Consider the following 18,876-nt stretch of genomic DNA (forward strand, 5'->3'; position numbering starts at 1 on the left):
GTAATGAGAGTGACAAGCTTCTAATTCTGCTCACACTCTTCCTCTCCACATGGCAAAGTGTTAATGTTTCCCTGGACTGTCAGGTTCACTTATTTTACATCAAAGTCATGCATGAGATGTTGAGAGACTGCTGCAACTTTACATACACTCCAGTGAGCATACAACAAACTCTCAGGTGTGCTTTAGTCAATCACGTGGAATAGGAACCGGATGCTACACAGAAAACACAGATACTCTGCGCAGACATGTTTTGAATGGAAAATAGCACTTCTCAGGCGATTCTCACGTTTTGAATACAGTGCTTCTGAACAAGTCAGATGAGTGCATGACACTTTTACTGGTAATGTGCTCAATTACGATAAGTTCAATACCATTATTGATCGGTACAGCACCGTATGATAAATTAAAATAGATGAGATGTGGTATGAAAGTATGCAGTCAAAAGCAAAAGCATGGAATCAAAAGCTAACAACTATCTGAAAGATGTAGTGTTTTGAGTATATTTATTCATAATTCAGTTCAATACTAGCTGTGCATGAGGCTCAGTGTCTGGTATTTCAGAGACATTTTGCCATAGGCAACAATTACATTGGCATGTATTCGACAGGTCTGGTTTTATGCATCATTTTTCACTTAACTAAAGGATACGCTTTGAGGCCCTATGAGTTAGAATACCTTCTTTATAGCCACTGTGACTCATGCCAATCACCAGTCACTCAGGATCAACCTACGAGCGTGAGAAAAACGTGTGTACGTACATACGTTAGAGCAAGTAGCAGTGCACATTATGAAAAGCTCCAGAAGTTGCCTGCCTTTAATCTGCAATAAAAAGGCTCAGCTGGGGCAAAAAGCAAGAACCAAAAGGGAGAAAGGGTGCGGAATGAGGGAAAGTCAGTGTCTGAGCCTTTCCCCAGTCTTTCTTAAACACCTCCTACCAGGGGGTGGGCTTAGCCCTGAAGTCTAGTGGAAGGAAAAGCTAGGGCCTGCCCCGGAGCAAGAGGCTGCTGCTGAGCCCCAATCAAACCTCCACCTGGTTACCGGCCCTCTCTACCATTCCCCACATCACACCTGGGACGCTGCCCCTTTCTTGCCCTTGGCTAGGGGAGTAGAGCATGTCCAGGGAGGGTCAAGCCTGGCTTTGGGGTTAGGAGTTGAAGGCTTGAGAGTATTGTTGAGTATTGCTAGTGCAGGGAGTCACATACTGCGACAGGCAGGACATTGGTGGAAATAATGGAATTGGGTTGTGAATTGCTATGGAGGAAAGATGAAGTTTGGTTGATAAGGCTGCCATGTCATGAGCGCCCTCAGCCTTGGGGAAATAGAGATGTTCTCCCAGGCAATGCAGACTTCATGGGACCTTCATTTCTAACATTGAGGCAGATTAGTAAAGATTGCAGTATGAGGCCCCAATTGGGCAAACACAACTGCTTTTGTTAGCACACATCCCCCTCCCCTCAGCGATGAAGAGGGGCTTGAGTTAAAGAGAAAGAGTGGTGCGGAGCAGGGGATGATTCTCAGCTATTAAGATGGCATCCACTTGTCAGACAATCTCTGATATTTTGTTTTCAGGACTACAGCGGTGGATTCCCGAGTTGTGATGAGGGCATAGAGTACTCAATACATACCTGGCTTTGTTAGCTTCTTTAGTGACATCCCATGCCCACGTGATGAAGTTCTGGCTCAGATAGGCCACTATGGAGTCTGCACACATCATCTGGGAGCAGAAGACGTTGCCGAGCACACTCTCGTCATTGTGGAGGTAGATGGCCAGCAGTTTTCTCTGTGGAAATGGACATCAGAGAGGTTTTCATTAGCAGAGGTGTGCGGATTGAGAAGCTAATGACCAACCAGACCCTGAAACACAGGGTGAGAAAAGGGTCATTGCGCAGAGTCTGGTCCTTGCTCAGAATTGAATCATTGAAGGGAGAGGTTTTATACAGCTTTCACACGTTGCTCAACAGGAGACCGTGAGTAAAGTGATTGCTTTCACCGACAGCAAGGCCAAACCAATGAAAAGCAAACACAAAATCAAATGAACAGGGAGTAAATAAAACTTCCTTGAGGGGGCCGATGAGAAAACAAAAACAGACAAATCACTTAATTTATTTTACACCAAATGCCACTAGCCTTCAGGTTAGCAGTAGGGGTGGGAAATATCGACGAAGCACTAAAATCCAAGGATATCGACACCATCATATGATCGACAGATTCTCAGGACTCACTGACAACTAATACATTTAACAAAAAAAAAACCTACAAACAGAAAAGCTTCTCTTGAATGGTGTAGGAAATAAAGCCCTCTAAATTACATAACACTCACAAATTTCTTTCTGACCCCCTACGTTCCTTGCAAAACTCAAGGGGGTGATTTCTCAGGAGCTGTAGCTACATACCAAAAGCAAAATAAGCACAGGCAGAAAAGTGAGGGAAAGTTAAAAGAAAGTTGTGCTATATTGTGGCCTGTGTCGAAAAGGAGTGGGAGAGCACTGCTGTGTTTGCTCAGCGATTAGAGGTTTAGAATAAGCTCCCCGGTTCCTAGCGGGAAGGAGCTTGGGGCTCATTCAGTGGCCCAATTGAACGCCCTGAAAAGATTAAACACTCATGCTGAGAAGACAAGCAAATGCAGCATTGAGAGTGGCCCCCCCCTTCTCAAAAAAGATTTAAATAAGACACACGCACACACCCTTGCACTCATTATTACATACATACATACATACATACATACATACACACATACACACATACACACATACATACATACATACATACATACATACGTTCCTCTGCAACTTGTTTTAAGTCTCCAAAAGGACATTTTTACAAACAGTAGGTTCAAAAACATACATTTTGTAAAGAGGGAACAACCCCTCTCCTATAATAAACACCCAATCACCAACTCCCTCACTTTACTTGAACTGTCTTTCCCTCACTTTACTTGAACTGTCTTTCCCTCACTTTACTTGAACTGTCTTTCCCTCACTTTACTTGAACTGTCTTTCCCTCACTTTACTTGAACTGTCTTTCCCTCACTTTACTTGAACTGTCTTTCCCTCACTTTACTTGAACTGTCTTTCCCTCACTTTACTTGAACTGTCTTTCCCTCACTTTACTTGAACTGTCTTTCCCTCACTTTACTTGAACTGTCTTTCCCTCACTTTACTTGAACTGTCTTTCCCCCTCTTCTCCAACTGTTCCCCATCTTCTTTCCTAATGCTTAGCAAGGACAAATCCCCTAAAACCAATTTACTAGGTTCAACCTGGGCTAGAAAGTGACCCAAAAGGCCCTCTTTCTGGTGTGAATCCTCCCACCTGTTCACCATACAGAGGGGAGAGCGTAAAGAAAGAGAAAAACGATCTGTTCTGTGAGCCAGACTGTAGTAATTTTCACACAGCACCCTGTCACTCCGTCTGTCCCTCTCCTAGTGTAGACTAGAGCCATGTGAAACAGGTAGCCGTTGGCCAGGAGCTGGAGGAGCAGAATGAGCTCAGCTCACATCCGGATGGTCTTTGTGTCTAGCCTGGACCGTATGATTATCTGCAACATGAGCAGGAATTCTTCACAGGTGTGCCACTGGGGGGATGAATAGAATGACAACCGAAAGATGCAGTAGACCAGTCAGAATAAAACGACTCACAAAGTTTGTGAAATGTTGAACTCATCTCATCTTCAACCACACCACTCAGACACAGGTTGTGATAATGCAGCACGACTCCAGTGAAAAATACAAGCATTTGTTTTGTTCGACAAAAAGTTTGTGAAAATACACCTGCTTGATAACCATGGCCCCTGATAAATATGTAATTTGTGCCAGCCATCCGTTTTCATTAGTCTCATTCAGTTTATGCATTTGTGTTGTGGAAGAATGTTTTTAATTATAGCCAGTGTTGGGGAGCAAAGAAGCCGGGGGAAAGTGATCATCCACAGTAGCCCAAAGAAAAACAAACACTTCAAAAAGAAGAACTCAAATTACTGCTCCCCTGCCACACACACACACACACACTGAGAACACACATTCGGATCAATGCTTTAACAGATGGTAGGTACATGATTGAAAAACACATTTTGTATTAATAACCAGTTCTGATGTCATTTTTTTGAGGTGCCATAAACTTGTCAAATTTTAGTTTAGACAAAATAGCACACAAATGTCAAATTGAATGTAAAGCTGCAATGTAACTTTGTGGGCGACCTAACCAAATGTACATATAAATGTGAGTTATAGACCTGTGAGTCTAAGAAGCAGTAGATCTTCTCTAGGTACACTATTCTATGCTCCCTGTTCTTGCATCTTTTACTTTTGGACATCAGCTTCAAAAACAGCCGAAAATAAAATGTTTGGTTATTGAAAATATATTTGACAGTGGTTTAGATGGTAAAACAATCTCAACATTATACATTGTTTTGTCACGTAAGCTGAAATTAGGCGAACTATTCAAATTTTTGCAACCAGGTAATGGCAGAACGATTTACACATATTGCACCTTAACATAATAAACCTCAGTCTTTATACACATTAAACTATAATAGTCTAAATATTCAGCTGGGCATCAGTTCATCTGACTGGAAGTGTTCTAGTAGAAACAAATAAAAACATTAAAATGAGATCACTTTCACCTGAGCAGGGAGAGATGGGTAGGGAATGGATAAACACATTTTCATCCATGGTATCGATTTCTCCTCTCTCCCTCTCATTGCTCTTTTGCTAAACTACGGGGGATTTAAGCGGATACTCGAGTGTGATAAAACCCTCACCCCGGCACTGCTATGAATTTTGATGTGTGTCTTTGTGTGAGTGAGAGAGCAGGGTTACTCCGATTAACCGCACCGTTAAGGGGATTTGAGGGGAGCCTTGGCAGTGATGGGTGGCCTGTCTGAAGGGCCTTACTGCTGATCCTCTGGAGGGCTCAGGGGCCCAAAGCATTTTCATTAAGGCTGGATTGAGGTGCATCTCTCCCTCCAAAAACGCTTCATCAAATGTAGTGTTTTACTTAGTGATTAGCCCATCAGACATTGAGTGTGACAGATTCCTCTGCTAAATCTCTCCCTGGTCCCTCCTTCCCCTGAAACCTGCATCATACCAATATCCACTACAAAAAAAATATTTATATATTTAATTTTACCCCTTTTTCATGGTATCCAATTGTTTTAGTAGCTACTATCTTGTCTCATCGCTACAACTCCCGTACGGGCTCGTGAGAGACGAAGGTTGAAAGTCATGCGTCCTCCGATACACAACGATACACAACCCAACCAAGCCGCACTGCTTCTTAACACAGCGCGCATCCAACCCGGAAGCCAGCCACACCAATGTGTCGGAGGAAACACCGTGCACCTGGCAACCTTGGTTAGCGCACACTGCGCCCGGCCCGCCACAGGAGTCGCTGGTGCGCGATGAGACAAGGATATCCCTACCGGCCAAACCCTCCCTAACCCGGACGACGCTAGGCCAATTGTGAGTCGCCCCACGGACCTCCCGGTCGCGGCCGGTTACGACAGAGCCTGGGCGCGATCCCAGAGTCTCTGATAGCACAGCTGGCGCCAATATCCACTAAATTAACAGCTAGTTGCGATGACAAGAGAGGAGAGATTTAGACAAATTTCTTCAAGAGGGAGGTGGTGCTGGTTGGGGAGTTGACACCCAATGGTCACAGTGAGTTAGATGTGTGTTTCTCCCCTAAGGCTACAGAGAGAGAGTAGGGGGTCAGCTGCATGTGTCCCTTCATATTGGTTTATTTTCATTGACACAATGTACAGTCTCCAGCTGCACCACAGAGAGCTCAACGGAGAGGGGGCCATACTGAGCTGGCTTAGGGAAGAGGATATCAGCTGGGAGGCAAGCCGAGCCTCTGCCTCACGGTCTAAAACCCCCCAAACATCTTGCTGTGTTCTCCCATTCTAATAAGACAGTAATCCACACAAGCTGTCAGTTGATACAACCCTCCTTAAGAAGGACGAAGCAGAAAAATGAAGAAAAATTGTGGGCTAAAAATAAAAGCGACAGCTGTCATGATGAAAATGTAATGAGGCTTATGAGAGGAATCAAATGGTGGCTCTTTTTGAACAAGCACTCCCACCTTTAGATGTAAAAGAAAAGACAATGGTAATTTACAGTGCCTTCACTCCTTATTCCCCTTTGCTGTGATGCAGCTCGAAGACAATACCCCATAATGACAAAGTGAAAAAATGTTTTTATAAATGTTAGTAAATTTATTGAAAATGAAACAGAAATACATTTACAGAAGTATTCATACCCCTTTGATATGATACTCCAAATTGTGCATCCAATTTCCTTGATCATTCTTGAGATGTCACTATAACTTGATTGGAGTTCACCTGTGGCCAATTCAATTGTTTGGACATGATTTTAAAAAAGAAACACCTGTCTATGTAAGGTCCCACATTTGACAGTACATTTCAGAGCAGAAACTATACCATGAAGTCCAAGTATGTCTGTAGATCTCAGAGATATAATTATGATTAGGCATACAGTACAAGTTAAAAGTTGACACACCTACTCATTTAAGTGTTTTTCTTTATTTTTACTATGTTCTACATTGTAGAATAATAGTGAAGACATCAAAACTATGAAATAACACATGGAATCATTTATGAACATTTGAACATCTTGGCCATGTTCTGTTATAATCTCCACCCGGCACAGCCAGAAGAGGACTGGCCACCCCACATAGCCTGGTTCCTCTAGGTTTCTTCCTAGGTTTTGGCCTTTCTAGGGAGTTTTTCCTAGTCACCGTGCTTCTACACCTGCATTGCTTACTGTTTGGGGTTTTAGGCTGGGTTTCTGTACATCACTGAGATATCAGCTGATTTACGAAGGGCTATATAAATACATTTGATTTGATGCAGTAACCAACAAAAAAAAAGTGTTAAATCAAAAATATATTTAAAAAGTAGCCACCCTTTGCCTTGATGACAGCTTTGCACACTCTTCGCATTCTCTCAACCAGCTTCACCTGGAATGCTTTTCCAACCACCATGAAAGAGTTCCCACATATGCTGAGTAGTTCTTGGCTTTTTTTCCTTCACTCTGCGGTCCAACTCATCCCAAACCATCTTAAATCGGTTGAGTGATTGTGGCGTCCAGGTCATCTGATGCAGCACTCAATCACTCTCCTCCTCTGTTAAATAACCCTTACACAGCCTGGAGGCATGACGCCCAAACCAGATGGGATAGAGTATCGCTGTAGAATGCTGTGGTAGTTATGCTGGTTAAGTGTGCCTTGAATTCTAAATAAATCACAGACAGTGTCACTAGGAAAGCACCCGCACACCACCTCCTCCATGCTTCACAGTGGAAACCACACGAGCAGGGATCATCCTTTCACCTACTCTGCATCACAAAGACACGGCAGTTGGAACAACAACAAAGACATCTACAATTTGACGATCGTTTTCTGTTTGCAATCCCAAAGCTCATTGTTACACAATTAATGATCTTTTGTTCGATAAAATACATTTTTATAGCCTAACACTAAACATTTTGTGAACCGCTTGTGTCGTGAATTCCGTCTCATTCAATTTGACGACACATTCGATGTAAATACACACACTAAACGTTACTTTTCCAGTCATATTTGGTTTCATTGCAATCAACTGGTTTGTTTGTAACACAACCAAACTTGATGGGTCATTTCGCGGAACGTATTGACTGAAAAAAAAAAACATTTTGAAGACAACAAGTAATGACATCATTGTGCACCAATGATATGACTGCTGTTTCGTTGATCGACTGTATTTTAACCCAATGACCACTGATCGTCTTGAAATCTAGCTGGGTAGACAGCCAATGAGCCGAGGTAAACGGCAATATGTAAAAATAAACTCCGGCGTAAAGAGGGTCATTCGCCATTGAAGATTCATACTGGAAGAAGCGCATGTTATGCACAGGACCTTTTTGGTAAAGCGCATCTTCAGCTGTTTATACACTGCTCAAAAAAATAAAGGGAACACTAAAATAACACATCCCAGATCTGAAAGAATGAAATATTCTTAAATACTTTTTTCTTTACATAGTTGAATGTGCTGACAACAAAATCACAAATTATCAATGGAAATCAAATTTACAACCCATGGAGGTCTGGATTTGGAATCACACTCAAAATTAAAGTGGAAAACCACACTACAGGCTGATCCAACTTTGATGTAATGTCCTTAAAACAAGTCCAAATGAGGCTCAGTAATGTGTGTGGCCTCCACGTGCCTGTATGACCTCCCTACAATGCCTGGGCATGCTCCTAATGAGGTGGCGGATGGTCTCTTGAGGGATCTCCTCCCAGACCTGGACTAAAGCATCCGCCAACTCCTGGACAGTCTGTGGTGCAATGTGGCGTTGGTGGATGGAGCAAGACATGATGTCCCAGATGTGCTCAATTGGATTCAGGTCTGGGGAAAGGGCAGGCCAGTCCATAGCATCAATGCCTTCCTCTTGCAGGAACTGCTGACACACTCCAGCCACATGAGGTCTAGCATTGTCTTGCATTAGGAGGAACCCAGGGCCAACCGCACCAGCATATGGTCTCACAAGGGGTCTGAGGATCTCATCTCGGTACCTAATGGCAGTCAGGCTACCTCTGGCGAGCACATGGAGGGCTGTGCGGCCCCCCAAAGAAATGCCACCCCACACCATGACTGACCCACCGCCAAACCGGTCATGCTGGAGAATGTTGCAGGCAGCAGAGCGTTCTCCACGGCATCTCCAGACTGTCATGTGCTCAGTGTCAACCTGCTTTCATCTGTGAAGAGCACAGGGCGCCAGTGGCGAATTTGCCAATCTTGGTGTTCTCTGGCAAATGCCAAACGTCCTGCACGGTGTTGGGCTGTAAGCACAACCCCCACCTGTGGACGTCGGGCCCTCGTACCATCCTCATGGTGTCTGTTTCTGACCGTTTGAGCAGACACATGCACATTTGTGGCCTGCTGGAGGTCATTATGCAGGGCTCTGGCAGGGCTCCTCCTGCTCAAAGGTGGAGGTAGCGGTCCTGCTGCTGGGTTGTTGCCCTCCTACGGCCTCCTCCACGTCTCCTGATGTACTGGCCTGTCTCCTGGTAGCGCCTCAATGCTCTGGACACTACGCTGACAGACACCGCAAACCTTCTTGCCACAGCTCACATTGATGTGCCATCCTGGATGAGCTGCACTACCTGAACCACTTGTGTGGGTTGTAGACTCCGTCTCATGCTACCACTAGAGTGAAAGCACCGCCAGCATTCAAAAGTGACCAAAACAGCCAGGAAGTATAGGAACTGAGAAGTGGTCTGTGGTCACCACCTGCAGAACCACTCCTTTATTGGGGGTGTCTTGCTAATTGCCTATACTTTCCACCTGTTGTCTATTCCATTTGCACAACAGCATGTGAAATTTATTGTCAATCAGTGTTGCTTCCTAAGTGGACAGTTTTATTTCACAGAAGTATGATTGACTTGGAGTTACATTGTGTTGTTTAAGTGTTCTGTTTCCTTTATTTTTTTGAGCAGTGTATATCAAGCAGTATGGCGACTATTCGCCATACTGCTTGATATATACTGCTAAAAACAAATATAAAAAATAAAAGGGAACACTTAAACACCACAAAAGCTAAATCAAAATATACAGATGTACACACAATTTTAGAAGAAATTGATCGGGAAAGTGAGAGATTGTTGGAGGGTGATTCATTTAGCTAGCATAGCTTTGATTCCCAAATGGAGGAATATTTTTTGAACGGAGAGGACATCGTTTGACTGGTAAGTTCTTCTCATGCTAATGCAGTTGTTTGAAATGAATAATACACAATATTATTTGTGATTATTTACAATTTTAGTAGCAATATATAAAAATGTAATGAAATGTGTACACGTTGGCTGTACATTGTGGGTGGGGGTGTTTGTATGCATGTGTATGACCCATAGCCTAGGTTTGTGTGTGTATATATACATATTGTGGATTAGAGGGAGCATGGCTGAGATGCGCGTCTGCCGCTCCACCCCACCCCCACGTGAAATAGCCTATTTGAGGCTGTTGAGGGGATGACAGGCCCACAACAAATGGCCAAAGTGAAATGGAGACCGTAGATCTAGCTGAAATGTCATAATATAAAACAGACCGTAGATCTAGCTGGTCTGTCATAATATATTCAACCTTATGTTCCCTGTACTCTATACAGTGGGACAAAAAAGTATTTAGTCAGCCACCAATTGTGCACGTTCTCCCACTTAAAAAGATGAGGCCTGTAATTTTCATCATAGGTACACAAACTATGACAGACAAAATTAGAAAAAAAAATCCAGAAAATCACATTGTAGGATTTTTAATGAATTTATTAGCAAATGATGGTGGAAAATAAGTATTTGGTCAATAACAAAGTTTCTCAATACTTTGTTATATACCCTTTGTTGGCAATGACAGAGGTCAAATGTTTTATGTAAGTCTTCACAAGGTTTTCACACACTGTTGCTGGTATTTTGGCCCATTCCTCCATGCAGATCTCCTCTAGAGCAGTGATGTTTTGGGGCTGTTGCTGGGCAACACGGACTTTCAACTCCCTCCAAAGATTTTCTATGGGGTTGAGATCTGGAGACTGGCTAGGCCACTCCAGGACCTTGAAATGCTTCTTACGAAGCCACTCCTTCGTTGCCCGGGCGGTGTGTTTGGGATCATTGTCATGCTGAAAGACCCAGCCACATTTAATCTTCAATGCCCTTGCTGATGGAAGGAGGTTTTTACTCAAAATCTCACGATACATGGCCCCATTCATTCTTTCCTTTACATGGATCAGTCGTCCTGGTCCCTTTTCAGAAAAACAGCCCCAAAGCATGATGTTTCCACCCCCATGCTCCACAGTAGGTATGGTGTTCTTTGGATGCAACTCAGCATTCTTTGTCCTCCAGACACGACGAGTTGAGTTATCAAAAAGTTATAATTTTGGTTTCATCTGACCATATGACATTCTCCCTATCTTCTTCTGGATCATCCAAATGCTCTCTAGCAAACTTCAGACGGGCCTGGACATATACTGGCTTAAGCAGGGGGACACGTCTGGCACTGCAGGATTTGAGTCCCTGGCGGCGTAGTGTGTTACTGATGGTAGGCTTTGTTACATTGGTCCCAGATCTCTGCAGGTCATTCACTAGGTTCCCCCGTGTGGTTCTGGGATTTTTGCTCACCGTTCTTGTCATCATTTTGACCCCACGGGGTGAGATCTTGCGTGGAGCCCCAGATCGAGGGAGATTATCAGTGGTCTTGTATGTCTTCCATTTCCTAATAATTGCTCCCACAGTTGATTTCTTCAAACTAAGCTGCTTACCTATTGCAGATTCAGTCTTCCCAGCCTGGTGCAGGTCTACAATTTGGTTTCTGGTGTATTTTGACAGCTCTTTGGGTCTTGGCCATAGTGGAGTTTGGAGTGTGACTGTTTGAGGATGTGGACAGGTGTCTGTTATACTGATAACAAGTTCAAACAGGTGCCATTAATACAGGTAACGAGTGGAGGACAGAGGAGCCTCTTAAAGAAGATATTACAGGTCTGTGAGAGCCAGAAATCTTGCTTGTTTGTAGGTGACCAAATACTTATTTTCCACCATAATTTGCAAATAAATTCATTAAAAATCCTACAATGTGATTTTCTGGATTTTTTTTCTCATTTAGTCTGTCATAGAGTAAGTGTACCTATGATGAAAATTATAATAATAATAATAATAATATGCCATTTAGCAGACGCTTTTATCCAAAGCGACTTACAGTCATGTGTGCATACATTCTACGTATGAGTGGTCCCGGGGATCGAACCCACTACCCTGGCGTTACAAGCGCCATGCTCTACCAACTGAGCTACAGAAGGACCACAAATTACAGGCCTCTCATCTTTTTAAGTGGGAGAACTTGCACTGACTAAACACTTTTTTGCCCCACTGTATATACCTGTAGATACTGGGCTCATATGTGAAACTATTCTAACTGAACATTTTCTTTCACAGTGACACTGACTCCGAATGGGAGCCCCCAGTGCCAAGGTGTCCATCCCCCACTGAAGCTGGTTCGACCAGCCAGACACCTGTTGTCTCAGCGCTACTGGGGCATGGACCGCAAAAAAATTCCCCCTTCCCAAACTGCAATAAAGGACTACTACAAGAGCATGAGAGGTGTGGACCTGTCAGATGCGCTGATTGGCTATTACAATGTTCTCCATAAGACGATGAAATGGTACAAGACCTTCTATAATTTCATCGACATTGCTGTGGTGAATGCATTCATGCTACACAAGGAAATGGTTAAGAGCTGTGGAAAGCCCCCCCATCTCACAGCTAGCCTTCAGAGCTGCTCATCAAGGAGCTTGCTGGCTACAGCACCACAGCACCACATTCTGGCCCCTCTACCTCTGTCCCTTCTGCTCCTGCCACAAGTGGTGTTCATCTGCCCAAATTAATTTCTGCAGGCATGGATGTGCCACAGGGCCAAAGGGGCACAGCATGGAGGCGTCACTGTTCTTTGCAAATCAAGTCCCCCATCACCTGCACCACATGCTTGGTGACCCTCTGCTTTACAGCAGAAATAGACTACTTTGGCACCTGGTATCAGCAGCACAATATTGTGTAGAGGACTGAGGGTCTTCCAAAGACTGGGGGGGGGTTAGAATACCATTTTGGTATTTTGTAAATAGTTATTCCATTCAAAATGTATAACTTCACCAATTTGGCAACTTGGGTACATTTGGGCTACTTGTGTGGGACACCTGAGTGATGATTTCATGATAAATGTCATGTAGCACACTCATTTTGGATGTTATCATTCTGAAACAAGTACTGTTGCCCTCATGTTTTTCACTGAAATTATCCCCATCATCATGAATGTTTGTTTTGTTTTGTTCATTTTAAATATGATACAACAATAAAAAATCATTGTATTATCTAAACCAGATCTATTGTGTTATATTCTCCGACATTCAATTCACATTTACACAAACTTCAGTGTTTTCTTTCAAATGAAACCAAGAATATGCATATCCTTGATTCTGTGCCTGAGCTACAGGCAGTTAGATTTGGGTATGTCTTCAGGCGGAAATTGAAAAAGTAGCGGGGGAGCTGTAAGCGGTTAATACATTTTGAATTCAGGCTGTAACAACAAAATGTGGATTAAGTCAAGGGGTATGAACACTTTCTGAAGGCACTAGTATTATGTCCTTTTAACCTGTAAATTATACTACTGAGACCAGCTCCTCTACTGTTACTTACATCTCTGGCTTTGCCATAGAAGGCCTCTTGAGATGCTGCCTCCAAAGTACCAATGAAGAACACTGGATGACATTCTCCGTACCTACAACACACACATAGGAGATTGACCCGTAAAAAGAATGCATGGATCTTCCACATCGTTTGAGAAGCACAGGCCCCTTAAAACAATACTAAATACGTACCTTGTTGAAAATTCAGCAGTAAAGTGCAGTAAGGCATCACTTTCATTCTCACTATTCTCTGGCACTGCAGAGAAAAACACATTAGCTTGATAACAATTAAATACCAAATCAACCTTTTTGAATCGAGTGGTAGCATCATGCTAAGTGAGGTACGTACTCAAGGCGGCTTTCCGACAGCCTGTAGAAGACCCCATACCGAACATCTCTGATTCGTCCACTCCAAATTCAGACGCATCCTCAAAGTCATCCCCCTCGCTGTCGCTTACCATGTGGACATCTGCGCACTGTTCAAACATATTCGCTTCAGTATTGTTGACCTATCAAATACAATGAAAAATGTAAAACAAAGCCAAATGTACTGTGTGTTGCTCTACCTCTTCTGTGGGCTCCTGGTTGTTGGCTGGTGAGGACCTTCGACACACACTGAGGTGATGGCAGGGGTAGCTGATTCCAGAGGCAGCCAGTGTCATCTGGGGACAGAAACATATTTTTTTTACAATAATAATCTGAACAATGCATTAACATTCTATAAGGAGGTGTAAAGGCAGAAAGAGATCCAAGTTCCACATTCACAGATAAACCATTCTGACTTTGTTAGGATTAGAACAAAACATTTATCCAGACTTATAAGGAAGCCCAGAATAAAATGTACAGGCATGGTTTATGGACAATCTAATTAAAGACTGGAAATGTCACCAACCGCAGCACTGGAGGGACTCATTAAAGACGGTCTATATGGCTGAACCCAATGGGATAGGGTAAAGATAGAGGCAGGTGCCATGGAAAGTGATGGGGCCCCAGCACCCATCTTTCTAACTATGCTACTCACTAACCTGCTCTCCCTGAGAGTGTAAGGGATTATCAGTGTTAAATCGATAATGCAAGTCTTAACAGGCTTTCATTTCAAGTATGGGGCAGATGGTCTGAACCTGACCACAACATCCTACATGGCCCACTGAAGCCAAGCGGAAAATTAATAAAATCATTGTCAAAACCTAGCAGAAATAATCTCTACTTAATACAGTATTTTAGTCTGTTCATAATCAACGTTAGCAAGCCAACTCATCCACTACAGTTCAAATAAAGTAAAAATGTATTTACCTACTGGTTCATCGTTTGAGAAAACAACCTTATGTTTATTGCAAACAAGTGATATAGTGGCATTAACTGGAGGTTTAACCCTAATGCCGTGATTGACACGGACAGACAAAAGGGAAAGTCCCTGGCCGTCAACAGCAGGGGGTGGAAATCGTTGCTATTGTCAGGTCCTCTAGCCAACAAAACCAGTTGGTAGTTGTTGAATCAGGACCCGATTACATGTAACGGCAATTGAGTTTCAAAAGCAGAGTGACTGCTGGAGTTTTCCACATCTCTTTTAAAGTAATTCAGCCAGAGAATAGAGTAACCACTAGTCCTCGTTGGGCACATGATTTGCTGGATGATAAAAACAGAACATATCCAAATATAGAGAGAGCCATCATTCTCATTTGAATCCACTGTTAAATTATTATTGGCGCAAGAAATAAGTCAAATTCCCACTTGCTCAACAGGAAAAACAGAAGAAAAACAGTATTCCCTGGACAAATAAAGCATGAGCAATATCCTGCTGTGGCCCATAGCTATTTCCCTGCTGTGCAGCACAGTGCCAGGGGAAGATGCAGGAAAGCCGTGCAGCAGAGTCCGTAAAGTCATGTGACCATCTTCTTGTCATGGTCTTCCCATTTGGCCTCGTTAGTTCCGCTGCCCACACACACACACGACAGATTGTGTTTGTCTTTCACAACTAACTTAAAGCAAATGTACTTTAAAATAAAACATATTAATAAAGAGGCAGGACTAGGCTGCCATGGCTGGGACAGCTGAGTGCAAGTGTTAATTAAAAGCAACACTTACACTGAATAACACTGGAACACCTAGGAAGAACACTTAGCAGAATTGCCTGACATGGTTCATGTAACAAAAATACTCCCACACTAATTCTTTAGCGGGTTAAGTATTATTGTATAACGGTACAATTCCCATTTTCTCATTAGCCAAGTTGATCTTATTAAATCAAATGGAATTGGATGGAAATATCCTTGAATGTAAATTGAGTCTGGTTGCCACACTTTGTTGGTTTGAAAGAAAATTTCTAAACAGTGCTCCATAGAAATCCAAGTGCTGTTAAAAAATTAATCGACACAGTGGTTTGAGAGGCTGACCCCTTGAGCAGGACAGAGACGAGGGCTTTGAGATGTGAAGGAATGTCTTGCTCTTTTCTCTTGCCTCTCCAATCGAGTGGCAATCAAACGTGAGAATCTTAATGGCGGCTAAGTGGACCCCCTCGACAATAAAAGGTTTCCTCCAAGGCCCTAATATGTGTATAAATAAAGTTGATCACTTCTCTTGTCAATGGGGGACATTGAGGGGAGGGACGACATGTGCTGAAAATCAGAAAAATAAAGTTGAGCGGTCATCCAAGCCAAGCTTTGACCCCGTGCCTTCCACTGATGCTGCGGGATAAGTGCAGCTTCCCATCTCTGTGGCGGAACGCTGCGGGGCACAGGGGAGAGGTTAACCCCCCCCACTGACCTTCTCCTCCATCCCAACACAAAGAACAAGCTCCTCTTTTTTGGATTCTTTTAATTAACACTTGCACTGAAGCTTCTAAGCATTGGGGAGCGATGCCAGGAAAGAATTCTCTCTCTGCCCCCCTTGCCGCCTCTTTCCCGCTCTCCCTCATTCTCTTTCTGTTTCTTTTTTGTCTGGGCAGTGTTTGGATTAGGTCTCTGGCTGTGAGTGAGATAATTATCACTGACAGCTGCACTGACAGTACCCAGAGCCCCAATACCACCTTGTTCAACAACTCTTTGATAAAGGGGGACAACAGAGCCTGAGAAAATAAAGACAGAAGAAAAGAAGCCCCACCCTAAACACCTGTTGGTCTCTTATAGGTTCCTCCTTGCCTGTTTACAGTATGTCATTCCTGATTAAGATCAGGGGTCATGTACCAAGTGTTTGAGGTTCACACAGGCAACTGTGATCACCAGCTTCTCCACAGAAAGTCATAGTGTTGAAGGAAAATGCTGCTGAAATCAACAGCGGGGCATTTCACTACTATGCTCACAGAGCAGGGGATCCAAGAAGTGACCAAACGAATGAGGAACATTCTGGAGATGGGGGGACTTGTGCATTAAAGCCCTCAAAGTAGCAAATGCATTTGGTCAGAGGGAGATGGATAGAGGCTGAGCCTACACAGTCTCTCTTCCATGCAGCGCATGTCCTCCTCACTGAGTCTGGCCCCACTGAATGTTACCTGAAGACAGCAATCACACAGGGGGCTCTTTCTCGGCTTATCACTGAGCCCTGTCGCTACGGCAACCAGCAGGCCCCAATAAGCCTGCACGGGGCTGTCAACCAGAGAATCCATTAAAAGCTGGGAGGAGAGGAGCCGGGCTCAGAGCCCTCAGAGTGACTGCATTAATACATTAGCAAACACCATGAAACACTGGATAAATGTCAGCAATTATGGCGGAAGAGAAAAAAGCAGAGTCTAATAAGGATGTCTCACTGTCTGTCAATCACTCCCACAGGTGCAGGACCGCTCTGTCAATCAGAATGGCCAGAATACTTGCCGCTTGGCTCGGCTTGTTTCCTCAAAGGAGTAGACGAAAGTGGTGGTAATAAGAAAGTCTCACAACAGATCAATCATCTTTCACACCAAGGGAGTCAGACAATGGCCCATTACCTCAAGCAACAACTGTTTCTCCACAATGTGCGTTTGGTTTTTTCAACTCAGCTAACCCCAAACTTTTGACTGCACTGCCCCTCTAATGATATTTCCAAAGAGAGGTCAGAAAAAAACTCAAATTGTGAAATTATGATAATGCCCTTTTTATGTAAGAGTCATTTGAATTTTTATTTGATTTATTATTATTGTTTTTTTAAATACAGGAATTTCAGTCTGTTCAGGTGAGATGTTTTTGGCCCAGATCATCAAAATCTGATTTAGGCCGATGGTCAGTTATCTTTTATTTCCATATGTACCCTCCAACTTTCAAGGGGTAAGCTCTAGAGCAGGGGTCTCCAATATCAGGTGTGGAAGATTAGGGTTGGAGTGAAAACCTACAGGACAGTAGCTCTCCAGGAACAGGGTTGGAGAGCCGTGCTCTAGATTCTAGACAATCCTATCCGCCATTCAGGGTTGTTAATGTAAACACATGGCGACACTGGAGGGGCTCCCGAGTGGCACAGCGGTCTAAGGCACTGCATCTCAGTGCTAAAAGTGTCACAACAGACCCTGGTTCGACCAGCCGTGAGTGGGAGTCTCATAGGGCGGAGGCGTCACACAATTGGCCCAGAGTCGTCCGGGTTTGGCCATCATTGTAAATAAGAAATTGTTAACCGACTTGCCTAGTTTAACATGTCAAATGGCAAAAGGAGGCGCAGGGAAATACATTACAAAAAGTTCTTATTTTCAATACACATGACAGTGATTTAAAAACAATAATTTCAAGACTGCATGGGGACTTTAAAGCGTCAGCTTCATCATAATCTAAGGCACCATGGATATAGGCTAACACTGCCAAATGAGCATTACCCTCTTGTTTCTGTGGCCAGGTTGCTTGCAGTTCCCTTTATCACCTTTTATATTTCACATCCTTTACATTTTTAGTATCAAATTACCTCACTGAATCATATAGCCAACCAAAACAAGAGGTGTTTCTTCCTGCTCCGATTTAAATTTGATGTAGGCTAACACTTTGTAGATCAATACACAAAGGCACAGAATCAGGGAGGTGAAGTACCAAAACCAATCACTTGTTTCTCCACAGGTAAGCTCCTACCACATTTGACTTCTTGTACAAAAAAACGAAACAACCTAACAATCTTTGAAGATGACGATTTCTGAGTGTAAAGCACAGTTATAAAATAAGCAGTAGGTAAATAAGTTAATCAATTAGCTCATGTTTAATTAGACAAATCTAAGCCTTGGATGTGAAAACTGTATTTTCAACCTCTGCAAGGCTTTAAATAAAAATGAGTCTGGGTAATTGGTTATCAAAAGGCAGTGGCTGGCAGAAGTGGTGCCCAGCTGAGCTTGTGAACTGATCTTTAACTCCAGAGATGCTCCAGCAGTTTATAAAACTGTGCACCACAAATATAAAGGCCTGTTATCTAACAGTATGCATGTTTGTGTTTCTGTCTGAAAAAAAAACAACACATTTTTCCCATTCACTTGAACGTAGACAACCATTTGACGTGGCTTAAATTGGTTATTTAATTATAAAACAGCCGGGTGACAATAAAACCTATATGTTTGAACAATATTGATCCCTAAATTGAACAACAAATGATTACTGTAAAAAAGAATTCTGACTTTTCCCCCACTAAATATTAAGTGAGTGCATTGAATGAAAAAAGGCTGAAAAATAATGAGAAAGTAGTCACCGATTCTGACTCCTTGAAAATGTATTTTTAAACCCTAGCT

The 18,876-nt window shown here is 43.1% G+C and overlaps 1 protein-coding gene across 1 annotated transcript in view; it reads right to left on the minus strand.

Annotated features, from left to right (window-relative positions):
- Positions 1-18,876, minus strand: part of faf1 (Fas (TNFRSF6) associated factor 1) — a 79,957-nt gene that overhangs the window by 23,846 nt on the left and 37,235 nt on the right. The window contains exons 9-13 of the mRNA XM_035782001.2: positions 13,781-13,876; positions 13,564-13,690; positions 13,407-13,470; positions 13,225-13,306; positions 1,626-1,780 (exon numbers count right to left, since the gene is read on the minus strand). Of these exons, the coding sequence (XP_035637894.1) occupies positions 1,626-1,780; positions 13,225-13,306; positions 13,407-13,470; positions 13,564-13,690; positions 13,781-13,876 (524 nt within the window). The remainder of the gene's footprint in view (positions 1-1,625; positions 1,781-13,224; positions 13,307-13,406; positions 13,471-13,563; positions 13,691-13,780; positions 13,877-18,876) is intronic.

Source organism: Oncorhynchus keta, chromosome 1 (assembly GCF_023373465.1).
Source record: "Oncorhynchus keta strain PuntledgeMale-10-30-2019 chromosome 1, Oket_V2, whole genome shotgun sequence".
Classification (NCBI taxonomy): domain Eukaryota; kingdom Metazoa; phylum Chordata; class Actinopteri; order Salmoniformes; family Salmonidae; genus Oncorhynchus; species Oncorhynchus keta.